This window comes from Nerophis lumbriciformis, linkage group LG13 (genome assembly GCF_033978685.3).
Source record: "Nerophis lumbriciformis linkage group LG13, RoL_Nlum_v2.1, whole genome shotgun sequence".
Classification (NCBI taxonomy): Eukaryota; Metazoa; Chordata; class Actinopteri; order Syngnathiformes; family Syngnathidae; genus Nerophis; species Nerophis lumbriciformis.
In genome coordinates, this window is record NC_084560.2 from 44132921 (window position 1) to 44153314 (window position 20394).

General features: G+C 41.4%; 1 protein-coding gene across 1 annotated transcript in view; it reads left to right on the forward strand.

Annotated features, from left to right (window-relative positions):
* Positions 1-20394, forward strand: part of tmtc4 (transmembrane O-mannosyltransferase targeting cadherins 4) — an 82556-nt gene that overhangs the window by 38754 nt on the left and 23408 nt on the right. The window contains exons 8-11 of the mRNA XM_061970737.2: positions 4903-4995; positions 5166-5327; positions 8547-8749; positions 17587-17761. Of these exons, the coding sequence (XP_061826721.2) occupies positions 4903-4995; positions 5166-5327; positions 8547-8749; positions 17587-17761 (633 nt within the window). The remainder of the gene's footprint in view (positions 1-4902; positions 4996-5165; positions 5328-8546; positions 8750-17586; positions 17762-20394) is intronic.

Here is a 20394-nt window from a genome sequence, read left to right on the forward strand (position 1 = left end):
TCACAACAAATTACACACCTGCAAATCAGTCTGACTTCTGCTGTTGCCATATCTGTAATACGCCGATAGGGAGAAGTTTTTATTTACACGATGAGTCGGGTGTGTTTTGACCTCCGCCGAACCCCTAGGGTTCCGTCCAACCCAGGTTAAGAACCATTGGTCTAGAGCGGGGGTCGGCAACCCCCGGCTCTTTAGCGCCGCCCTGGTGGCTCTCTGGAGCTTTTTCAAAAATGTATGAAAAATGGAAAAAGATGAGGGCAAAAAAATATATTTTTTGTGTTAATATGGTTTCTGTAGGAGGAAAAACATGACACAAACCTCCCTAATTGTTATAAAGCACAGTCTTTATATTAAACATGCTTCACTGATTCGAGTATTTGGGGAGCGCCGTTTTGTCCTACTAATTTTGGCGGTCCTTGAACTCACCTTAGTTTGTTTACATGTATAACTTTCTCCGACTTTCTAGGACGTGTTTTATGCCCATACTTGCCAACCCTCCCGGATTTTCCGGGAGACTCCCGAAATTCAGCGCCTCTCCCGAAAACCTCCCGGGACAAATTTTCTCCCGAAAAACTCCCGAAATTCAGGCGGGCTTGAGTGACATGTTGACAACACACAACAACAGTGTCTACCGTAAAGCAGTCCGTCTGCCGTAAACAGCAATGTTGTGACACTTTTAAACAGGACAATACTGCCATCTACTGTACATGCATATGTGACCCACCCATAATGTGTCACATTTTTGTGTTGATTTATTTATTTTATTTTGTGGTTTGAATTCGTTTTTGGAGCTGTCATTACACATTTATCAGTATTCACATTGGTCAGTAGAGGGCAGTAGGGCGTTTCTTCCCAATTGAATGCTATCACCTGCAGACCGGAAGTGGCTTGTCATTCTGATGAGCGCGACCAGTCTGTGAACAATTGAAACGTCCTGTGTGCTTTTTCCTCCTGTATAACAGGTTAGTTTTGGTGAATCAACTCACTGAATAATATCCATGTGATCTTTATACGTTTAAGTACACATTCTGATGGTGGAGCCTAACTCTAAAGTGTTTGTGAGTTGTAGTTTGTAAATGAACACTGAAATTCAAGTATTTATTTTATTTATATATATATATATATATATATATATATATATATATATATATATATATATATATATATATATATATATATATATATATATAGCTAGAATTCACTGAAAGTCAAGTATTTCTTATATATATATATATATATATATATATATATATATATATATATATATATATATACAGAGGTGGGTAGAGTAGCCAGAAATTGTACTCAAGTAAGAGTACTGTTACTTTAGAGATTTATTACTCAAGTAAAAGTAAGGAGTAGTCACCCAAATATTTACTTGAGTAAAAGTAAAAAGTATGTTGTAAAAAAACTACTCAAGTACTGAGTAACTGATGAGTAACATACACACACATATCATATCATATATATATATATATATATATATATATATATATATATATATATACATACACACACACACACATATATGCATATATATATATATACACACACACATATATATATATATATATATATATATATATTTATATATATACATACATTGATATATACAATATATAATTTATATTTTTTTTTTTTGCCGTTTTTGTTTACATGTTAAAGGTGTTTTAATGAATATACATGCATGTTTAACACATATAGATTCCTTTCTTTCATGAAGACAAGAATATAAGTTGGTGTATTACCTGATTCTGATGACTTGCATTGATTGGAATCAGACAGTAGTGATGACAAAAGTCCACGTTTTCAAATGGAGGACAAAAAAAGTTCCTCCTTTCTGTCTAATACCACATGAAAGTGGTTGGTTTTTGGCATCTTATATGTCCAGCTTCCATATTCGTTTTTATACACTTTACAAGAAATACATTGGCGGCAAACTCCGTAGCTTGCTAGCTTGTTTGCGCAGGCTTTCGGAGACTCTTATTTTGAAAACGCAGGCGCGATGGAGTGGCACTTTTATTGTGAAGACAGGAACTGTGCAGTCAGTCTTTAGGCTTTTGACGGGATGTACGGTTGAAATAAAAAATGGTCTTTTTTCCTTCACACTTTTGATTGATTGATTGGAACTTGTATTAGTAGATTGTACAGTACAGTACATATTCCGTACAATTGACCACTAAATGGTAACACCCCAATAAGTTTTTCAACTTGTTTAAGTCAGGTCATGTGACCCCTGGCTCTGTTTGATTGGTCCAACGTCACCAGTGACTGCATCTGATTGGTGGAACGGAGTGAACGTCACCAGTGACTGTATTTGTTGAAACGCAGGCACTATGAAGGTCTGTCTGACAGACCAAAACAAACAAAGCTTGCATTAACAGATCGATAAAAATTAGTAGCGAGCTGAATGTAGATAAAAGTAGCGGAGTAAAAGTAGCATTTCTTCTCTATAAATATACTCAAGTAAAAGTAAAAGTATGTTGCATTAAAACTACTCTTAGAAGTACAATTTATCCCAAAAGTTACTCATGTACATGTAGCGGAGTAAATGTAGCGCGTTACTACCCACCTCTGTATATATATATATATATATATATATATATATCTTAACCACGCCCCCAACCACGCCCCCGCCCCACCCCCGACCACGCCCCCACCCCCACCCCCACCCCCCAGCTCCCGAAATCGGAGGTCTCAAGGTTGGCAACTATGTTTATGCCACTTCTTTTTCTTTCTCATTTTGTCCACCACACTTTTAACGTTGTGCGTGAATGCACAAAGGTGAGTTTTGTTGATGTTATTGACTTGTGCGGAGTGCTAATCGGGCATATTTGGTCAATGCATGACTTTGCAAGCTAATCGATGCTAACATGCTATTTAGACTAGCTATATGTACATATTGCATCATTATGCCTCATTTGTAGCTATATTTGAGCTCATTTAGTTTCCTTTAAGTCCTCTTAATTCAATTTATGTCTCATGACACACTATCTGTATGTAATATGGCTTTTAATTGTTTGTGGCTCCAGACAGATTTGTTTTTGTATTTTTGGTCCAATATGGCTCTTTCAACATTTTGGGTTGCCGACCCCTGGTCTAGAGTATTTATTAGTAGCCAGCAAGAAAGTGTATTTTTTACATGCCGGATGTAAACCAAGGTCACAACACTGGGAGGTGGCTATAGGACAGGGTTGCCAAATGGGATAAGATTTTTGAGTTCTTCGATAATAATGTTAGTAAATTATCTACCGTATTTTCCGCACTATTAGCCGCACCTAAAAACCACAAATTTACTCAAAAGCTGACAGTGCGGCTTATAACCCGGTGCGCTTTATATATGGATTAATATTAAGATTCATTTTCATAAAGTTTCGGTCTCGCAACTACGGTAAACAGCCGCCATCTTTTTTCCCCGTAGAAGAGGAAGTGCTTCTTCTTCTACGCAAGCAACCGCCAAGGTAAGCACCCGCCCCCATAGAACAGGAAGCGCTTCTTCTTCTACTGTAAGCAACCACCCGCCCCCATAGAAGAAGAAGAAGCGCGCGGATATTACGTTTCATTTCCTTTGTGTGTTTACATCTGTAAAGACCACAAAATGGCTCCTACTAAGCGACAGGTTTCCGGTTCATGAAAAGACGCAATCTCTCCATCCGCACACGGACTACTATTTCACAGCAACTGCCTAAAGACTTTCAAGAAAAGCTGGCTACTTTCCGTGCATATTGTAAAAACAAGATAGCTGAAAAAAAGATCCGGCCAGAGAACATTATCAACATGGACGAGGTTCCACTGACTTTTGATATTCCTGTGAACCGCACTGTGGATACAACGGGAGCACGTACGGTGAATATTCGCACCACAGGGAATGAGAAGTCATCCTTCACTGTGGTTCTAGCTTGCCATGCTAATGGCCAGAAACTTCCACCCATGGTGATATTCAAAAGGAAGACCTTGCCAAAAGAGACCTTTCCAGCCGGCGTCATCATAAAAGCTAACTCGAAGGGATGGATGGATGAAGAAAAGATGAGCGAGTGGTTAAGGGAAGTTTACGCGAAGAGGCCGGGTGGCTTTTTTCACGCAGCTCCGTCCATGTTGATATACGACTCCATGCGCGCCCACATCACGCTGGTTTTTAATATATTATTAAAGTTTGACTGACCTATCTGACTGTTTTTTTGACATTCCTTTAGCGCAGTTAGATGCGGCTTATAACACGGGGCGGCTTATAGGTGGACAAAGTTTTGAAATATGCCGTTCATTGAAGGCGCGGCTTATAACCCAGGGCGGCTTATGGTGCGGAAAATACGACTAAAAATACCCAAAAAATTTAGTGGTACATCCATCCATCCATTTTTCTACCGCTTGTCCCTTTTGGGGTTGCGGCGGGGTGCCGGAGCCTATCTCAGCTGCATTCGGGCGGAAGGCGGGGTACACCCTGGACAAGTCGCCACTTCATCGCAGCACATGGTACATGTAAGTGTCAAAAAGACAACCAAAAGAGGTTGGTAGATTAGAATAAATCTAAAGGTAAAATGCACCCAGTCGCGGAAAATGTAATTTTGATTTTCAAAATTTTCTTTCGGTTTTCCTCTTTTTTTCCTCAAAGGGTGCTCACATGCCTGGACTTAGGACTATCTCTCTCTGATGTATTTTTATGAAAAGTGGTGGGGTGATAGCTTTTTTTTCGCTTATAAACTGGCATAATCTTCAGACATGAACGTCATTATTTGTCTTAAAAAAAGACGAGCAACACAGATACATCCTGTCGAGAATGTCTTCTCCGAAGAGTTGTTAGCTCCATTTCCACTTCCTGTCGCGGTGCCCTAATACTGTGATATGATCTAATGCCTTCCTTTCGTTGCTGACCTATATGATCGTCACCTCTTGGTTTTCCTCCAGGGTGTAAACGCAGCTTTTGACGTCCTGGTCATCTGTAATGTTGACGTGTATGGACTGAGCCAGAGGCTACTCCTCAGGAGGACCCCACTTGATGTGAGTTACAGTAACCCCTCCCTCTTGTCATAAATGATGCGTCTCCCCCCCCGTACGATTAACGTCACATCACATACATTGCCGCGATAATTAGAGTCAGACGCGCTCGCGTGCAACGTATGCACGTGCACGTACGTACTGTATATGATGTATGTGATGTTGTGTGACAGGCACGCCACACGCTGCGGAGCGGCCTGCTGTCGCGATTGGCCCTGCTGGCTCTGGGCGGCCTCCTCATGCTCTACGCCCGCTGGAGGATCATGGGAACTGGGCCGCCGGCGTTCACTGAAGTGGACAACCCCGCCTCGTTTGCGGAGAGCGTGTTTCTCAGAGTGAGAGGACCTTTTTGAAGGAGGAGCCCAATCTAATCAAAGCAGTTCTGACAAACACATATTCATCTAACACAGACCTGGGCAAATTAAGGCCCGGGGGCCACATGCGGCCCGTTAAGCTTTTCAATCATTCCCAAATATTTTTTTTAGATCTTTAAGATGGAAACTGTAGCTGCCATCATGATGTGCAGTGATGTTTTCTAATTACCATAAGTCTTGAACTATACAACGTATTGCTGCGCTTTTGCATGATATTTTAGTGACTAGTGTTGTCCTGATACCAATATTATTTCGATACTTTTCTAAATAAAGGGGACCAGAAAAAAATGCTTTATTTTAACAAAAAATCTTAGGGTGTGGCGGACCAGTACTTTTCAGAGGCGGTATGGTACCAAATACGATTCATTAGTATCGCGGTACTATATTAATACCCGTATACCGTACAACCCTACTATCCATCCATCCGTCCATCCATTTTCTACCGCTTATTCCCTTTTGGGGTCGCGGGGGGCGCTGGAGCCTATCTCAGCTACAATCGGGCGGAAGGCGGGGTACACCCTGGACAAGTCGCCACCTCATCGCAGGGCCAACACAGATAGACAGACAACATTCACACACTAGGGCCAATTTAGTGTTGCCAATCAACCTATCCCCAGGTGCATGTCTTTGGAGGTATATATATATATATATATATATATATACATACAAATATACATATTTATACATATTTATACATTTATATATATATATATATGTATATATATATATATATATATATATATACATATTTATACATATATATATATATATATATATATATATATATATATTAGAGATGCGCGGATAGGCAATTATTTCATCCGCAACCGCATCAGAAAGTCGCCAACCATCCGCCATCCACCCGATGTAACATTTGATCAGAACCGCATCCGCCCGCACCCGCCCGTTGTTATATATCTAATATAGATGATGCAAGGCATTAGTGAGGTTATAAAGCTTTTGCCTGTTAAAGAAAGGAGACTGATCCAATGCAGCACAGACATTCGCGTGCCACGCTGTCACGGCCCAGACGCACACCAGTGCGCAATCATATGGGAGCCGCGCTGAGCACACCTCCAAGCGCGTCTCGCTGCCGGCGACGGCCGGGTATGGGCCCGAGGCTCCAGCGCCATCCATTTTCAGGGCTAGTTGATTCGGCAGGTGGGTTGTTACACACTCCTTAGCGGGTTCCGACTTCCATGGCCACCGTCCTGCTGTCTATATCAACCAGGGTGAGCCCCACCCCTTTCGTGAGCGCCCCGGCAACAGGGGTGGCGGGCAGGTAAGCTGCGCGGGTGGAGCGCGCGGAGTGACCCCTCTTACGAGCCCCCGGCGTGACGCCGGCCGCGGCGAAGGCGGACGAGGCGGGGTGTCGGTGCGGTGGGCGCGGTGGTGACCCTGGACGTACGTCGGGCCCTTCTCGCGGATCGCCTCAGCTACGGCTCCCGGTGGGGCCCTCTCGGGGGAAGGGGCCTCGGTCCCGGACCCCGGCGAGGCGTCCCTTCTCCGCTCTGTAAAAGTGTCCATCTCTTCTTTTTTTTTCTTCTTCTGTTGTGGCATATGCTGCAGGTGCCTGCTCGTTTTTCGTATGTGGGTAACAACATTTAACTATATGTATATATATTTCCGAATTGGTTTAACTGCCACCCGCCTGAATCTATTTAAAATCAATTTTTTATTTTTTTCAACCGCCCGACCCGACCCGCGGATAAAATCTAATTTTTTTTAATTTCATCCGCCCGATCCGCGGATAATGCGCGGACTCCGCTGTTGTGCCCGCAAACCGAGCATCTCTAATATATATATATATATATATATATATATATATATTATATATATATATATACATATATATATATACATATATATATTTTAAATGACGTGGCGAGTCACCATAAATGACATGGTGGGCCACTTTAAATGATATGGCGGGCCACTTTAGTGATGTGGAGGACCACCTGAAATGAAGCGGCGAGCTACATTAAATGACATGGCGGGCCACTTTAAAGGATGTAGCGGACCACCTAAAATGATGCAGCGGGCCACTTTAAATGACATGGCGAGTCACCATAAATGACATGGTGGGCCAATTTAAATGATGTAGCGGACCACCTAAAATGAGGCGACGGGCCTTTTTAAATGATGTGGCGAGTCACCATAAATGACATGGCGGGCCATTTTAATGATGTGGAGGACCACCTGAAATGAAGCGGCGAGCTACATTAAATGACATGGCAGGCCACTTTAAAGGATGTAGCGGGCCACTTTAAATGACATGGCGAGTCACCATAAATGACATGGACTAGTTAAGTTAAAGTTAAAGTACCAATGATTGTCACACACACACGAGGTGTGGCGAAATTATTCTCTGCGTTTGACCCATCACCCTTGATCACCCCCTGGGAGGTGAGGGGAGCAGTGAGCAGCACTTATACGTCTAGTCTCTTACGTGAATGAGATCAATAATATTATAATGTGTTCATCATTTCACACATAAGTCGCTCCTGAGTATAAGTCGCACCCCCGGGCCAAACTCTGAAAAAAAAACTGCGACTTATAGTCCGAAAAATACGGTAGTTTTCCTAAAAATAGATATACTGGCCCCCAGACACATTTTTTTCCTCTAAATTTGGCCCCCGAGTCAAAATAATTGCCCAGGCCTGATCTAACATGGATATTATTGGAGTTTGTGGTGGGGTGGGGGTTGGGCACCCATCTGACACTTGTTCACCCCCCCCCCTTCCTGGCACCTCTTGCCTTCCGTTCCCTGGCCCCCTTTTTCTTGGGCTAACCCCCTCTGCTGCATGCCCCCCCCCTTCAGTGGCCTTGGGATGGGTCCCTCCCTGCAGGTGTGGTGCCTGGTACCTGCGGCTTGGTTGATGAAGGGCCTCTCGTGGCCCAGGGGTGGGAGGGCGTCTGGTGGTGTTGTGGTGGAATATTTGGGGTCTGAGCTTGGCATCCGAACCCCCCCCCGGGGAGTCAGCTTAGCCCTTATTCTTCTGCCCTGGGGCTCTGGGATTGGATGGTGTCCTCTGAGCACTGCCTTAACGTGGGAGGTGTATCGATCTCTCTATTCTTGTTCCTCCTCTTTGAAATTGTTATTAAAATAGCAAACCATGTTGGCTAAAACATCATCACATATCTAATCCTCATTCCTGCCGTCTTGTGTGGGATTGACAGGTGGTCAACTATAATTACTACTACGCCCTGAATGGCTGGCTGCTGCTGTGTCCCTGGTGGCTGTGCTTCGATTGGTCCATGGGCTGTGTGCCGCTCATTAAGGCCGCCGACGATTGGAGGATGGTGTGGCCGCTGCTTCTCTGGTGCATCCTGATAGGCTTGGTAGCCCAAGCCTTGTCCTCGCCCGACGGGCAGCGGAGGAGGTAAGCGAGCGGAACCGCCTGGGGCTCCATGTCTAGAAGTCTGCTTGATTGGGAATACAGTGTGACCAATAAACATCCTACTGTAGTCCCTGATAGAAATGATGATAGTTTAGTAGCAGGAATTTAGGTTGTTTAGCTGAGACCCCCTCCCTGTTTTCTCTGTAGTTTGTGTGCAACAATTTTCTCTGTGCAGTTTGTAATACTTAACAGTGTGTCACACTCTATCTTTATGTATATTTACAAGAGATTACCGTATTTTCCGCACTATAAGGCGCACCTAAAAACCACAAATTTTCTCAAAAGCTGACAGTGCGGCTTATAACCCGGTGCGCTTTATATATGGATTAATATTACGATTCATTTTCATAAAGTTTCGATCTCGCAACTACGGTAAACAGCCGCCATCTTTTTTCCCGGTAGAACAGGAAGCGCTTCTTCTTCTACGCAAGCAACTGCCAAGGTAAGCACCCGCCCCCATAGAACAGGAAGCGCTTCTTCTTCTACTGTAAGCAACCACCCGCCCCGGAAGAAGAAGAAGAAGCGCGCGGATATTTCGTTTCATTTCCTTTGTGTGTTTACATCTGTAAAGACCAGACCACAAAATGGCTCCTACTAAGCGACACGCGTATAACGCAGAATTTAAACTTAAGGCAATAAGTCATGCCGAAGAACACGGAAATAGAGCAGCAGCAAGAGAATATAACATAAATGAATCAATGGTGCGTAGGTGGAGGAAGCAAGAAGATGACCTGCGCCAGGTAAAGAAGACAAAACAGAGTTTCTGAGGGAACAAAGCAAGATGGCTACTGTTGGAGGACAAACTCGAACAGTGGGTTGTTGAGCAGAGAGCAGCAAGCAGAAGTGTCAGCACCATCACTATTCGAATGAAGGCAACAGCGCTAGTAAGCGAACTTCACCTGGATGATTTTAAAGGTGGTGCTTCTTGGTGTTTCCGGTTCATGAAAAGACGCAATCTCTCCATCCGCACACGGACTACTATTTCACAGCAACTGCCTAAAGACTTTCAAGAAAAGCTGGCTACTTTCCGTGCATATTGTAAAAACAAGATAGCTGAAAAAAAGATCCGGCCAGAGAACATTATCAACATGGACGAGGTTCCACTGACTTTTGATATTCCTGTGAACCGCACTGTGGATACAACGGGAGCACGTACGGTGAATATTCGCACCACAGGGAATGAGAAGTCGTCCTTCACTGTGGTTCTAGCTTGCCATGCTAATGGCCAGAAACTTCCACCCATGGTGATATTCAAAAGGAAGACCTTGCCAAAAGAGACCTTTCCAGCCGGCGTCATCATAAAAGCTAACTCGAAGGGATGGATGGATGAAGAAAAGATGAGCGAGTGGTTAAGGGAAGTTTACGCGAAGAGGCCGGGTGGCTGTTTTCACGCAGCTCTGTCCATGTTGATATACGTATGTTTGTGATTGCACATTTGCGTACATTTTGGGAGTGAACAGAGTTGTTAGAACGCTGGTTTTTAATATATTATTAAAGTTTGACTGACATATCTGACTGTTTTTTTGACATTCCTTTAGCGCAGTTAGATGCGGCTTACAACACCGGGCGGCTTATAGGTGGACAAAGTTTTGAAATATGCCGTTCATTGAAGGCGCGGCTTTTAACCCAGGGCGCCTTATGGTGCGGAAAATACGGTATTTATAGCACCGCTGCCAAGCACGAGGCACCAGTTGCCATTGTTTCCAAACGAGCGAACGATCATGGAATCAGCCGGAGAAAAATCGCAAACGAGTCTTAAACCGAAAAAGAAAACTGCAGTCATTCCGTGAAGAATATTCAAAAGCCTATCCGGGAATAATTATCTGTTCCAAAAAGGGTGAAAACTACGCGAATTGCACCTTGTGCAGACAAGATTTTTCGATCGGACGCGGAGGAATTAGCGATGTAAAAGACCACGTTGGGACAAAAAAACACAAGTCTAATGCCGTTGCTAGCGATACAAGTGGAAAACTTTCAACGTTTTTCGTCGCCCAAACAGATTCTTTGGATGTGATAAATGCCGAAGTTTTATTTACGAAGGCAATAATTGAGCAAACAAAAAGGTAATGACACCAATGTTATCTATTGGAATTGTTTAGTACTGTTATACTGTTAAAAGTGTTTATACTATTTATGCTTTCAAGTCCAAGTTGAAGAAATCTTGTTTGTCAAGACTTGGACTATGGCTTGGTTTGTTCTCCCGAGGTGCAAGTGAATTGGACAGGTCATGGCGTGAAGGTAAATACATTTTTAATAATAACACTCAAAGGAACAAAAGGCGCGCTCAAGGCGGATGTACAAACTTGACTAACGAAAACAAAAGACTTGCACGGGGGCAAAAAACTATGAACAACAAAAAAAACCACTAACTGTGGCAATAATAAACAAACTTACTTGGCATGGACATGAAGTGCGCAGAGGTGGACAGAGTGTGACAGGGGGCATAAATGCGGGGATGTCGTCAGGACGAACAACAGAAAATGAAAAGCTTAAATAACACAGGCATGATTAACGAAAACAGGTGCGTGACTCAAAACGTGAAACAGGTGCGTGACGTGACAGGTGAAAACTAATGGTTGCTATGGTGACAAACAAGAGTGCACAATGAGTCCAAACGTGGAACAGGTGAAACTAATGGGTAATCATGCAAACAAGACAAGGGAGTGAAAAGCCAGAAACTAAACAAAACATGACTTAAAACAAAACATGATTACACAGACATGACATTGTTAAATGTTGACAGCATAACTACAAAAATACAGAAGTATGTCCTTAATATTTTTGCAGTGCTATTTCTGTTGGAAAGTTAAAATGATTACATTAGAGATGTGATGTGCCACTTTTCAAGTGTCTGATGGCTTAAATTAATTGTCATTAATTTTTCATATTTTGAATTCTTTTGAAAGGCTTCCAAAAAAACTACATTTGAATTGTAATTCCATGCTATTGACAGGACTATTAATTTTAATGAAGTTAGCTTACCATGTTTACAGTATGATAATTGTGATAGAAATGGGAATTTTAGGCACAGAATATTTTTTACAATTGAACAAGGCAGTAGATTATACAAGCTTGGACAGAAAGTTAATAATGACACCAATTTTTTTTTTTAATGGAATTGTTTAGTACTGTTTTACCATTTGTTTACTGTAAAAAGTGTTTATACTTTCAATTAACAAATTGAAGTCTTGTGAAAGGTTGACAGGATAACTGGCATTAACTGTCAAAATCATTTCAAACTATTGAAGTTATCTTACAGAATAAACATGTCAATCAACCCATATGATTTTTGCTGTCATATTTTTGTTTTGAAAGTCACTGTGACTGATAGAAAAGTGATGGTTTTAGCAACATTTTAACCTGTCTGAATGCTAATAATCATTTTGGACCCTGGCTACTAGGTTTTTCTGATTTCAAAAGTCGGCAGGTATGGATTATGTAGTTTTAGTGTGCCTAAATAGCATGGAATCGACTTATGTTGTCTTATATTATATTGAAGTGGAGTGGTAAATGTTTTTTGACCGACAATCATGAATTAAGTTAAACTCATGATGACACATTAAGTCAGTGCTTCTCAAATATTTTCTGTTAGGCCCCCCCCCTAGAAAAAAGAAAATATTACACTCTCGCCCGTGACTATAAATAGTATATTTTGTCTATAAAATTGTTATAACTATACTTCTACATAAAATTGTAAGCTTATTAACATTAAAGGAAACAACACCGGTCTTTTTTCATCTCCCACTGTGGTTACGGTGAAGCCAAACGCTACATACGCTTCATCATATTCTGGTACGGCAAAATAAGCATGTTCCCTGAGGTCGCACGCACCCCCGCTGGCAATGCACCGCTATTTATTGTTTATTGTTTATTATTTATTGAATGGCGCTAAGGCGACTGCTAGTCTTACCGGGGTCCATATAGGAGCATACAAAATACAAATACAAAGAATACATGCATTACCAAACATACAAAGGAAAAATACAACATAAGATAAAAAAGCTAGTTAAACCCAGTAGTACTATTTGAGGACTGCATTAAGTTAAATGATGCAGACATGTTTGTTTCCGGATACTTTCACATTTTGGAGACTTTGTATATGTAAGCAATGTGCAACTATATTTAATTGTTTTTATATTTACAAATGTGCTGTTTAGACTGCAATGTTGTTCAATTAAGGACAATTATAAAGTACGTATGTCTAAATTGTGTACTTAGCTGGTGTGTAGCTGCTAGCAGATCCCAGTAGCCTATAACTTACCATGTTTATCTTTTGTAAATGACTAGACTAAAATAGAAGAGCAACCTTGTGTGTTTATTTAGATGTTTGTGTGACATTTAGATGCTAACTTGCTGTCCAGTTTTGCACAAGTAAATACATTGCAAGACTGCTTCTATCTGTGATTTTACAAACAAACTTGTTTTTTTGCTGATATCAATATCGACCACTAATAATTATATTTTCTATATTATTTATAAAAAAATAAAAAAAATTAAAAAAATAAAAAAAAAATAAATATATATATATATATATATATATATATATATATATGTATATATATATTTATATACACACACATACATAAATACATATATATATATATATATATATATATATATATATATATATGTATATATATATATTGTGCTCATTACGTCGATCGCGAGCTACCGGTCGATCATGGAGGGTGTGTCAGTCGATCACCAGCCAGGCATTAAAAAAATAGTCCTAAAAATGAGCGATCATAAATCTTCACTATGACGTCACTTTCGTCACTTGATTGACATTCACGAGAGATGAAGCTGGCTGCTGCCAGCTCATTAAAATTACCGACTGGAGGGCGAGAAACACTTTATTTCAACAGACTGGCGCCGTACCTGTCGTCAAAACTCCAAAGACCGACTGCACATTTGCACAGTTGCGCTAACAAAATAAGAGTCTCGGAAAGCTGGCGTGCACAAGCTAGCAAGCTACGGAGTTTGCCGACAATGTATTTCTTGTAAAGTGCATACAAAGGAGTACGGAAGCTGGACAAATAAGATGCCAAAAACCAACCACTTTCATGTGGTATTGGACAGAAAGGAGGACTTTTTTTTCTCCTCCATTCGAAAATGCGGACATTATCAGCCCCACTGTCTGATTCCTATCAATGCAAGTCATCAGAATCAGGTAATACACCAACTTATATTCTTGTCTTCATGAAAGAAAGGAATCTATACGTGTTAAACATGCTTGTATTATCTTTTAACACCTTTAACTTGTTAACAATATTAACTATATGTATTAAACATACTTGTATTATCATTAAACACCTTTAATTTTTTAGCAATATTAACTATGTGTTAAACATGCTTGTATTATCATTAAACACCTTTAATGATAATACATTAAAGTACTATGGAATGCCCTCCCGGTAACAATTAGAGATGCTACCTCAGTAGAAGCATTTAAGTCCCATCTTAAAACTCATTTGTATACTCTAGCCTTTAAATAGCCCCCCTGTTAGACCAGTTGATCTGCCGTTTCTTTTCTTTTCTCCTCTGCTCCCCTTTTCCTTGAGGGGGGGGGGCACAGGTCCGGTGGCCATGGATGAAGTGCTGGCTGTCCAGAGTCGGGACCCGGGGTGGACCGCTCGCCTGTGCATCGGCTGGGAACATCTCTGCGCTGCTGACCCGTCTCCGCTCGGGATGGTGTCCTGCTGGCCCCACTATGGACTGGACTCTTACTACTATTATGTTGGATCCACTATGGACTGGACTCTCACAATATTATGTCAGACCCACTCGACATCCATTGCTTTCGGTCTCCCCTAGAGGGGGGGGTTACCCACATATGCGGTCCTCTCCAAGGTTTCTCATAGTCATTCACATCGACGTCCCACTGGGGTGAGTTTTTCCTTGCCCGTATGTGGGTTTTGTACCGAGGATGTCGTTGTGGCTTGTGCAGCCCTTTGAGACACTTGTGATTTAGGGCTATATAAATAAAGATTGATTGATTGATTGATTGAACTTGTTAACAAAAACATATATTTCATAAATAAGTAAATATAAATGATATATATGAATGAGGTAGATCCCCACGACTTGATCAATTGAAAAGTAGCTCGCCTGCAGAAAAAGTGTGAGCACCCCTGTTATATTGTATTTATATTCCAGCGAGTTAATCCATTTTTGGGGGGAATTGGGGGGAATTGAGGGGATTATTATGATGCGTTCAAGAGTCTTACGGCCTGAGGGAAGAAGCTGTTACAGAACCTGCGGAACCTCTTTCTAGAGTCCAGCAGTGAAAACAGTCCTTAGTGGGGGTGGGAGGAGTCTCTGCAGTTTTTCTGAGCCCTGGTCAGGCAGCGGCTTTTTGCGATCTCCTGGATAGAGGAGGAAGAGGAGTCCTGATGATCTTTTCCGCCGTCCTCACCACTCTCCGGAGAAACTTCCAGTCTGAGGCACTGCAGGCTTTGAGGAATGCCTTGTGCATTTTCTTGCGTCTGGAATCTGGAGCGCACACACGCAGTTAGTGCCAGACTCCCATGAGCGCATCTTCAGTGTGCTAAAAAAAAAAAAAAAAGTGGTGTCCATTGTAGATGCTTCTAAAAAGTCTGCTGATTGTTTGAAAATGTAGCAAAACATAAACAGAAGCATGTTATAATAATAATATATAATAATAAGGGGAACATTATCAGCAGACCTATGTAAGTGTCAATATATACCTTGATGTTGCAGAAAAAAGACCATATATTTTTTTAACCGATTTCCGAACTCTAAATGGGTGAATTTTGGCGAATTAAACGCCTTTCTAATATTCGCTCTCGGAGCAATGACGTCACAACGTGACATCGCATAGGGAAGCAATCCGCCATTTTCTCAAACACCGAGTCAAATCAGCTCTGTTATTTTCCGTTTTTTCGACTGTTTTCCGTACCTTGGAGACATCATGCCTCGTCGGTGTGTTGTCGGAGGGTGTAACAACACCAACAGGGACGGATTCAAGTTGCACCAGTGGCCCAAAGATGCCAAAGTGGCAAAAAAATTGGACGTTTGTTCCGCACACTTTACCGATGAAAGCTATGCTACGACAGAGATGGCAAGAATAGTAGTCACTAGTCACAGGTGAAAGATTTAAGACGCAATGACATGAGTTGGCCACCATATGCAATGACGGACAAGGCAAAATGCAACCAATCTATCAAAATGTCCACTCTGTGTCTGGGGTACAAACAGTGTTTGACTTACATACTTCAAGACAGACTCCTAAAGCAGATTTTAGAAAAAAGCTCTGCTTACCTTGTTTTATGTTTGGCCAACAATTGAGTCTGTCCAGAAGAGTGCAAGAGGTGTCCAATTCTCAGCGTGTCGCCCGGACGAGGCCCCCAATTTGTTGCGTTTTAGACCAGTTGTTCCTCCCAGGGAATTCAAGTCACAATTCGCTCCCAAGTTCTTTCCGACACTTAAAGCTGAGTTGAAAAACCACCAGAGACAGAATAGGTATTTTGTTGTATATTCTCAAAGCTTTGCCAATATACATTGATTGAGACCAGTCTAACCCTAGAACATTCTATTGCGCCCCCCAAAATGGTCTGTCTTCCCGATCCCACCACCCTCTCTCTCGTCCCATTTCTGTAGACAAAACAAATGCTAGCCATAATACATTCCAAAGAACTCAAGGTTTACACACACAGTTTACTTGCTGACAGAGCATCAAGAGAAGAACTGGAAAACACGAGCTGTTTTCAAATATGACAAAGAAATGGAAGAAGTACAACTTAAATTCGGATATATGTAAATATCTGCCTCCGACAATATCCTGCGACACTCAAAGCAGATGCATTTCCAACCATAAAGTCAAAGAAATCTGCCGCCAGACCCCCATTAAATCTGCCGGAGTGTGTGAGCAATTCAGGGACAAAGGACCTGGGTAGCACGGCAAGCAATGGCGGCAGTTTGTTCCCGCAGACGAGCGAGCTAAACCCCCTGGATGTCTTGGCTCACACCGTCCCGAAGATGATCAAGAGAAGAATATCGACCCTAGCTTCCCTGGCCTGCTGACATGAGGGTATGTCTCCAGAATATATTAATTGATGAAAACTGGGCTGTCTGCACTCTCAAAGTGCATGTTGTTGCCAAATGTATTTCATATGCTGTAAACCTAGTTCATAGTTGTTAGTTTCCTTTAATGCCAAACAAACACATACCAATCGTTGGTCAGAAGGCGATCGCCGAATTCGTCCTCGCTTTCTCCCGTGTCGCTGGCTGTCGTGTCATTTTCGTCGGTTTCGCTTGCATACGGTTCAAACCGATATGGCTCAATAGCTTCAGTTTCTTCTTCAATTTCGTTTTCGCTACCTGCCTCCACACTACAACCATCCGTTTCAATACATGCGTAATCTGTTGAATCGCTTAAGCCGCTGAAATCCGAGTCTGAATCCGAGCTAATGTCGCTATAGCTTGCTGTTCTATGCGCCATGTTTGTTTGTGTTGGCTTCACTATGTGACGTCACAGGAAAATGGACGGGTGGTTAAAATCAGGCACTTTGAAGCTTTTTTTAGGGATATTGCGTGATGGGTAAAATTTTGAAAAAAACTTCGAAAAATATAATAAGCCACTGGGAACTGATTTTTAATGGTTTTAACAATTCTGAAATTGTGATGATATTCCCTTTAAATAAGGTGGTCTGCGCCACTTTTGAAATGTACATGCAGTGTTAGTAGATGACTGAACACGCATATTAAATATTTGCACATGCTGTTTAGCGCGTGGTATTTGGATCTTAGTAGATCTGGCCCTAAAACTTCCATATGTTTTCTCTCTCTCTCCTGACAAGGACTCTGAGTTTGTCCCTGGTGCTGCTGGTGGTCCCCTTTCTGCCGGCCTGCAACATCTTCTTCAGGGTGGGCTTCGTCATTGCCGAGCGAGTGCTCTACCTGCCCTCGTCCGGCTACTGCCTTTTGCTGGCCAGCGCCCTGGGACACTGCTGCCACCGCTGGGCCAAGTGCAAGGTGGGATGGCTAATGTATCACTGCATTCGTTTTATACTAGGGATGTCCCGATCCGATATTTGGATCGGATCGGCCGCCGATATTTGCCAAAAAATGCGTATCGGCAAGGCATGGGAAAATGCCGATCCAGATCCAGTTTTTAAAAAAACTTCGGTCCGTGTTTTCCAACGCACCGATTTAAATAATACATTCCACTTTTCTGCTGCTCCCTTATTTCCGTTCCGCATTTTCCAGCACACCTTCAACACATCCACAGGTCTGTGGATTCTCACGCAGTTGCTTTTAGCTGCTGGCATTACACGACAGTCTCTTCTCACTCTTTCCTGTGTCTCCCTCTCACAGACAGCGAGCGCACCTTCTTACATACGTCACATACTGCATACCTGCCAACTACTCCGGTTTTCCCGTAATTAGTACGGTTTTCATCAACCTATTCCGGGTTACGGTTGCAGTGATAAAAAATACGGTTTTTCATTAATTAAATTTTTTTTTTTTTTTAAGTTTTATTCACGAAATTGCGTAACAACAATGACAATCGACACTGCTTCCCGTAACTTCCTATCGAGCCATTCCGAATGCCATGCGCGAGGCTATTTATAGCACCGCTGCCAAGCACGAGGCCATTGTTTCCAAACGAGCGAACGATCATGGAATCAGCCGGAGAAAAATCTCAAACGAGTCTTAAACCGAAAAGAAAACTGCAGTCATTCCGTGAAGAATATTCAAAAGCCTATCCGGGAATAATTATCCGTTCCAAAAAGGGTGAAAACTACGCGAATTGCACCTTGTGCAGACAAGATTTTTCGATCGGACACGGAGGAATTAGCGATGTAAAAGACCACGTTGGGACAAAAAAACACAAGTCCAATGCCGTTGCTAGCGATACAAGTGGAAAACTTTCAACGTTTTTCGTCACCCAAACAGATTCTTTGGATGTGATAAATGCCGAAGTTTTATTTACGGAGGCAATAATTGAGCAAACAAAAAGGTAATGACACCAATGTTATCTATTGGAATTGTTTAGTACTGTTATACTGTTAAAAGTGTTTATACTATTTATGCTTTCAAGTCCAAGTTGAAGAAGTCTTGTTAAATGTTGACAGCATAACTACCAAAATACAGAAGTATGTCCTTAATATTTTTGCAGTGCTATTTCTGTTGAAAAGTTCAAATGATTACATTAGAGATGTGATGTGCCACTTTTCAAGTGTCTGATGGCTTAAATTAATTTTCATTAATTTTACATATTTTGAATTCTTTTGAAAGGCTTACAAAAAAACTACATTTGAATTGTAATTCCATGCTATTGACAGGACTATTAATTTTAATGAAGTTAGCTTACCATGTTTACAGTATGATAATTGTGATAGAAATGTGAATTTTAGGCACAGAATATTTTTTACAATTGAACAAGGCAGTAGATTATACAAGCTTGGACAGAAAGTTAATAATGACACCAATTTTTTTTTTTAATGGAATTGTTTAGTACTGTTTTACCATTTGTTTACTGTAAAAAGTGTTTATACTGTTTATACTTTCAATTAACAAATTGAAGTCTTGTGAAAGGTTGACAGGATAACTGGCATTAACTGTCAAAATAATTTCAAACTATTGAAGTTAGCTTACAGAATAAACATGTCAATCAACCCATATGATTTTTGCTGTAATATTTTTGTTTTGAAAAGTCACTGTGACTGATAGAAAAGTGATGGTTTTAGCAACATTTTAACCTGTCTGAATGCAATCAATCAGGTCCAGGACTTTGTCCTGGACCTACCGGGGCCTGCGGCCCCTGGACCCTGGCTACTAGGTTTTTCTGATTTCAAAAGTTGGCAGGTATGCCTCCAAGGTGCGCGCCTGTGCAATTGCGCACGGCAAATCTACGCCACGCACAAAATCAAATAAAAAAATAAGCGCATAACAATTTTCGACACACGGACACGACAGAGAAAACAGTTTTCGTCATCATTATTCAAATATTGTAACGTCTGCCGAGACGCTTATCTCCATTCGGTGCCACGCGTCCACACCATCAAAATGCCGAGGCAAACATTTCCAGATCAACACCGTATGAAAAAATTAGTGATTTTTTTAGTTGTGATTTCCTTCTCTGCATGAAAGTTTAAAAGTAGCATATATTAATGCAGTATGAAGAAGAATGTTTTAATGTAGACATGCAAGCGTTGAGAGAAAATTTTGAAAATCAAGACTACATTTCCTGCAAATGGGTGCATTTCTACCCTATATTTTAACTTTAGATTTATTCTCATATCAAACTCTTTTGGCTGTCTTTTTGACACTTACATCCGGCGCCCCCCTCCACACCCTGGATTATAAATAATGTAAATAATTCAATGTGATTATCTTGTGTGATGACTGTATTATGATGATAGTATATATCTGATAGTATATATCTGTATCATGAATCAATTTAAGTGGACCCCGACTTAAACAAGTTGAAAAACTTATTGGGGTGTTACCATTTAGTGGTCAATTGTACGGGATATGTACTTCACTGTGCAACCTACTAATAAAAGTCTCAATCAATCAATCAAAACACATAGAATCATCATACTGCTGTGATTATATGCATCAAGTGTTCATTCAAGGCTAAGGCAAAATATATCCACATA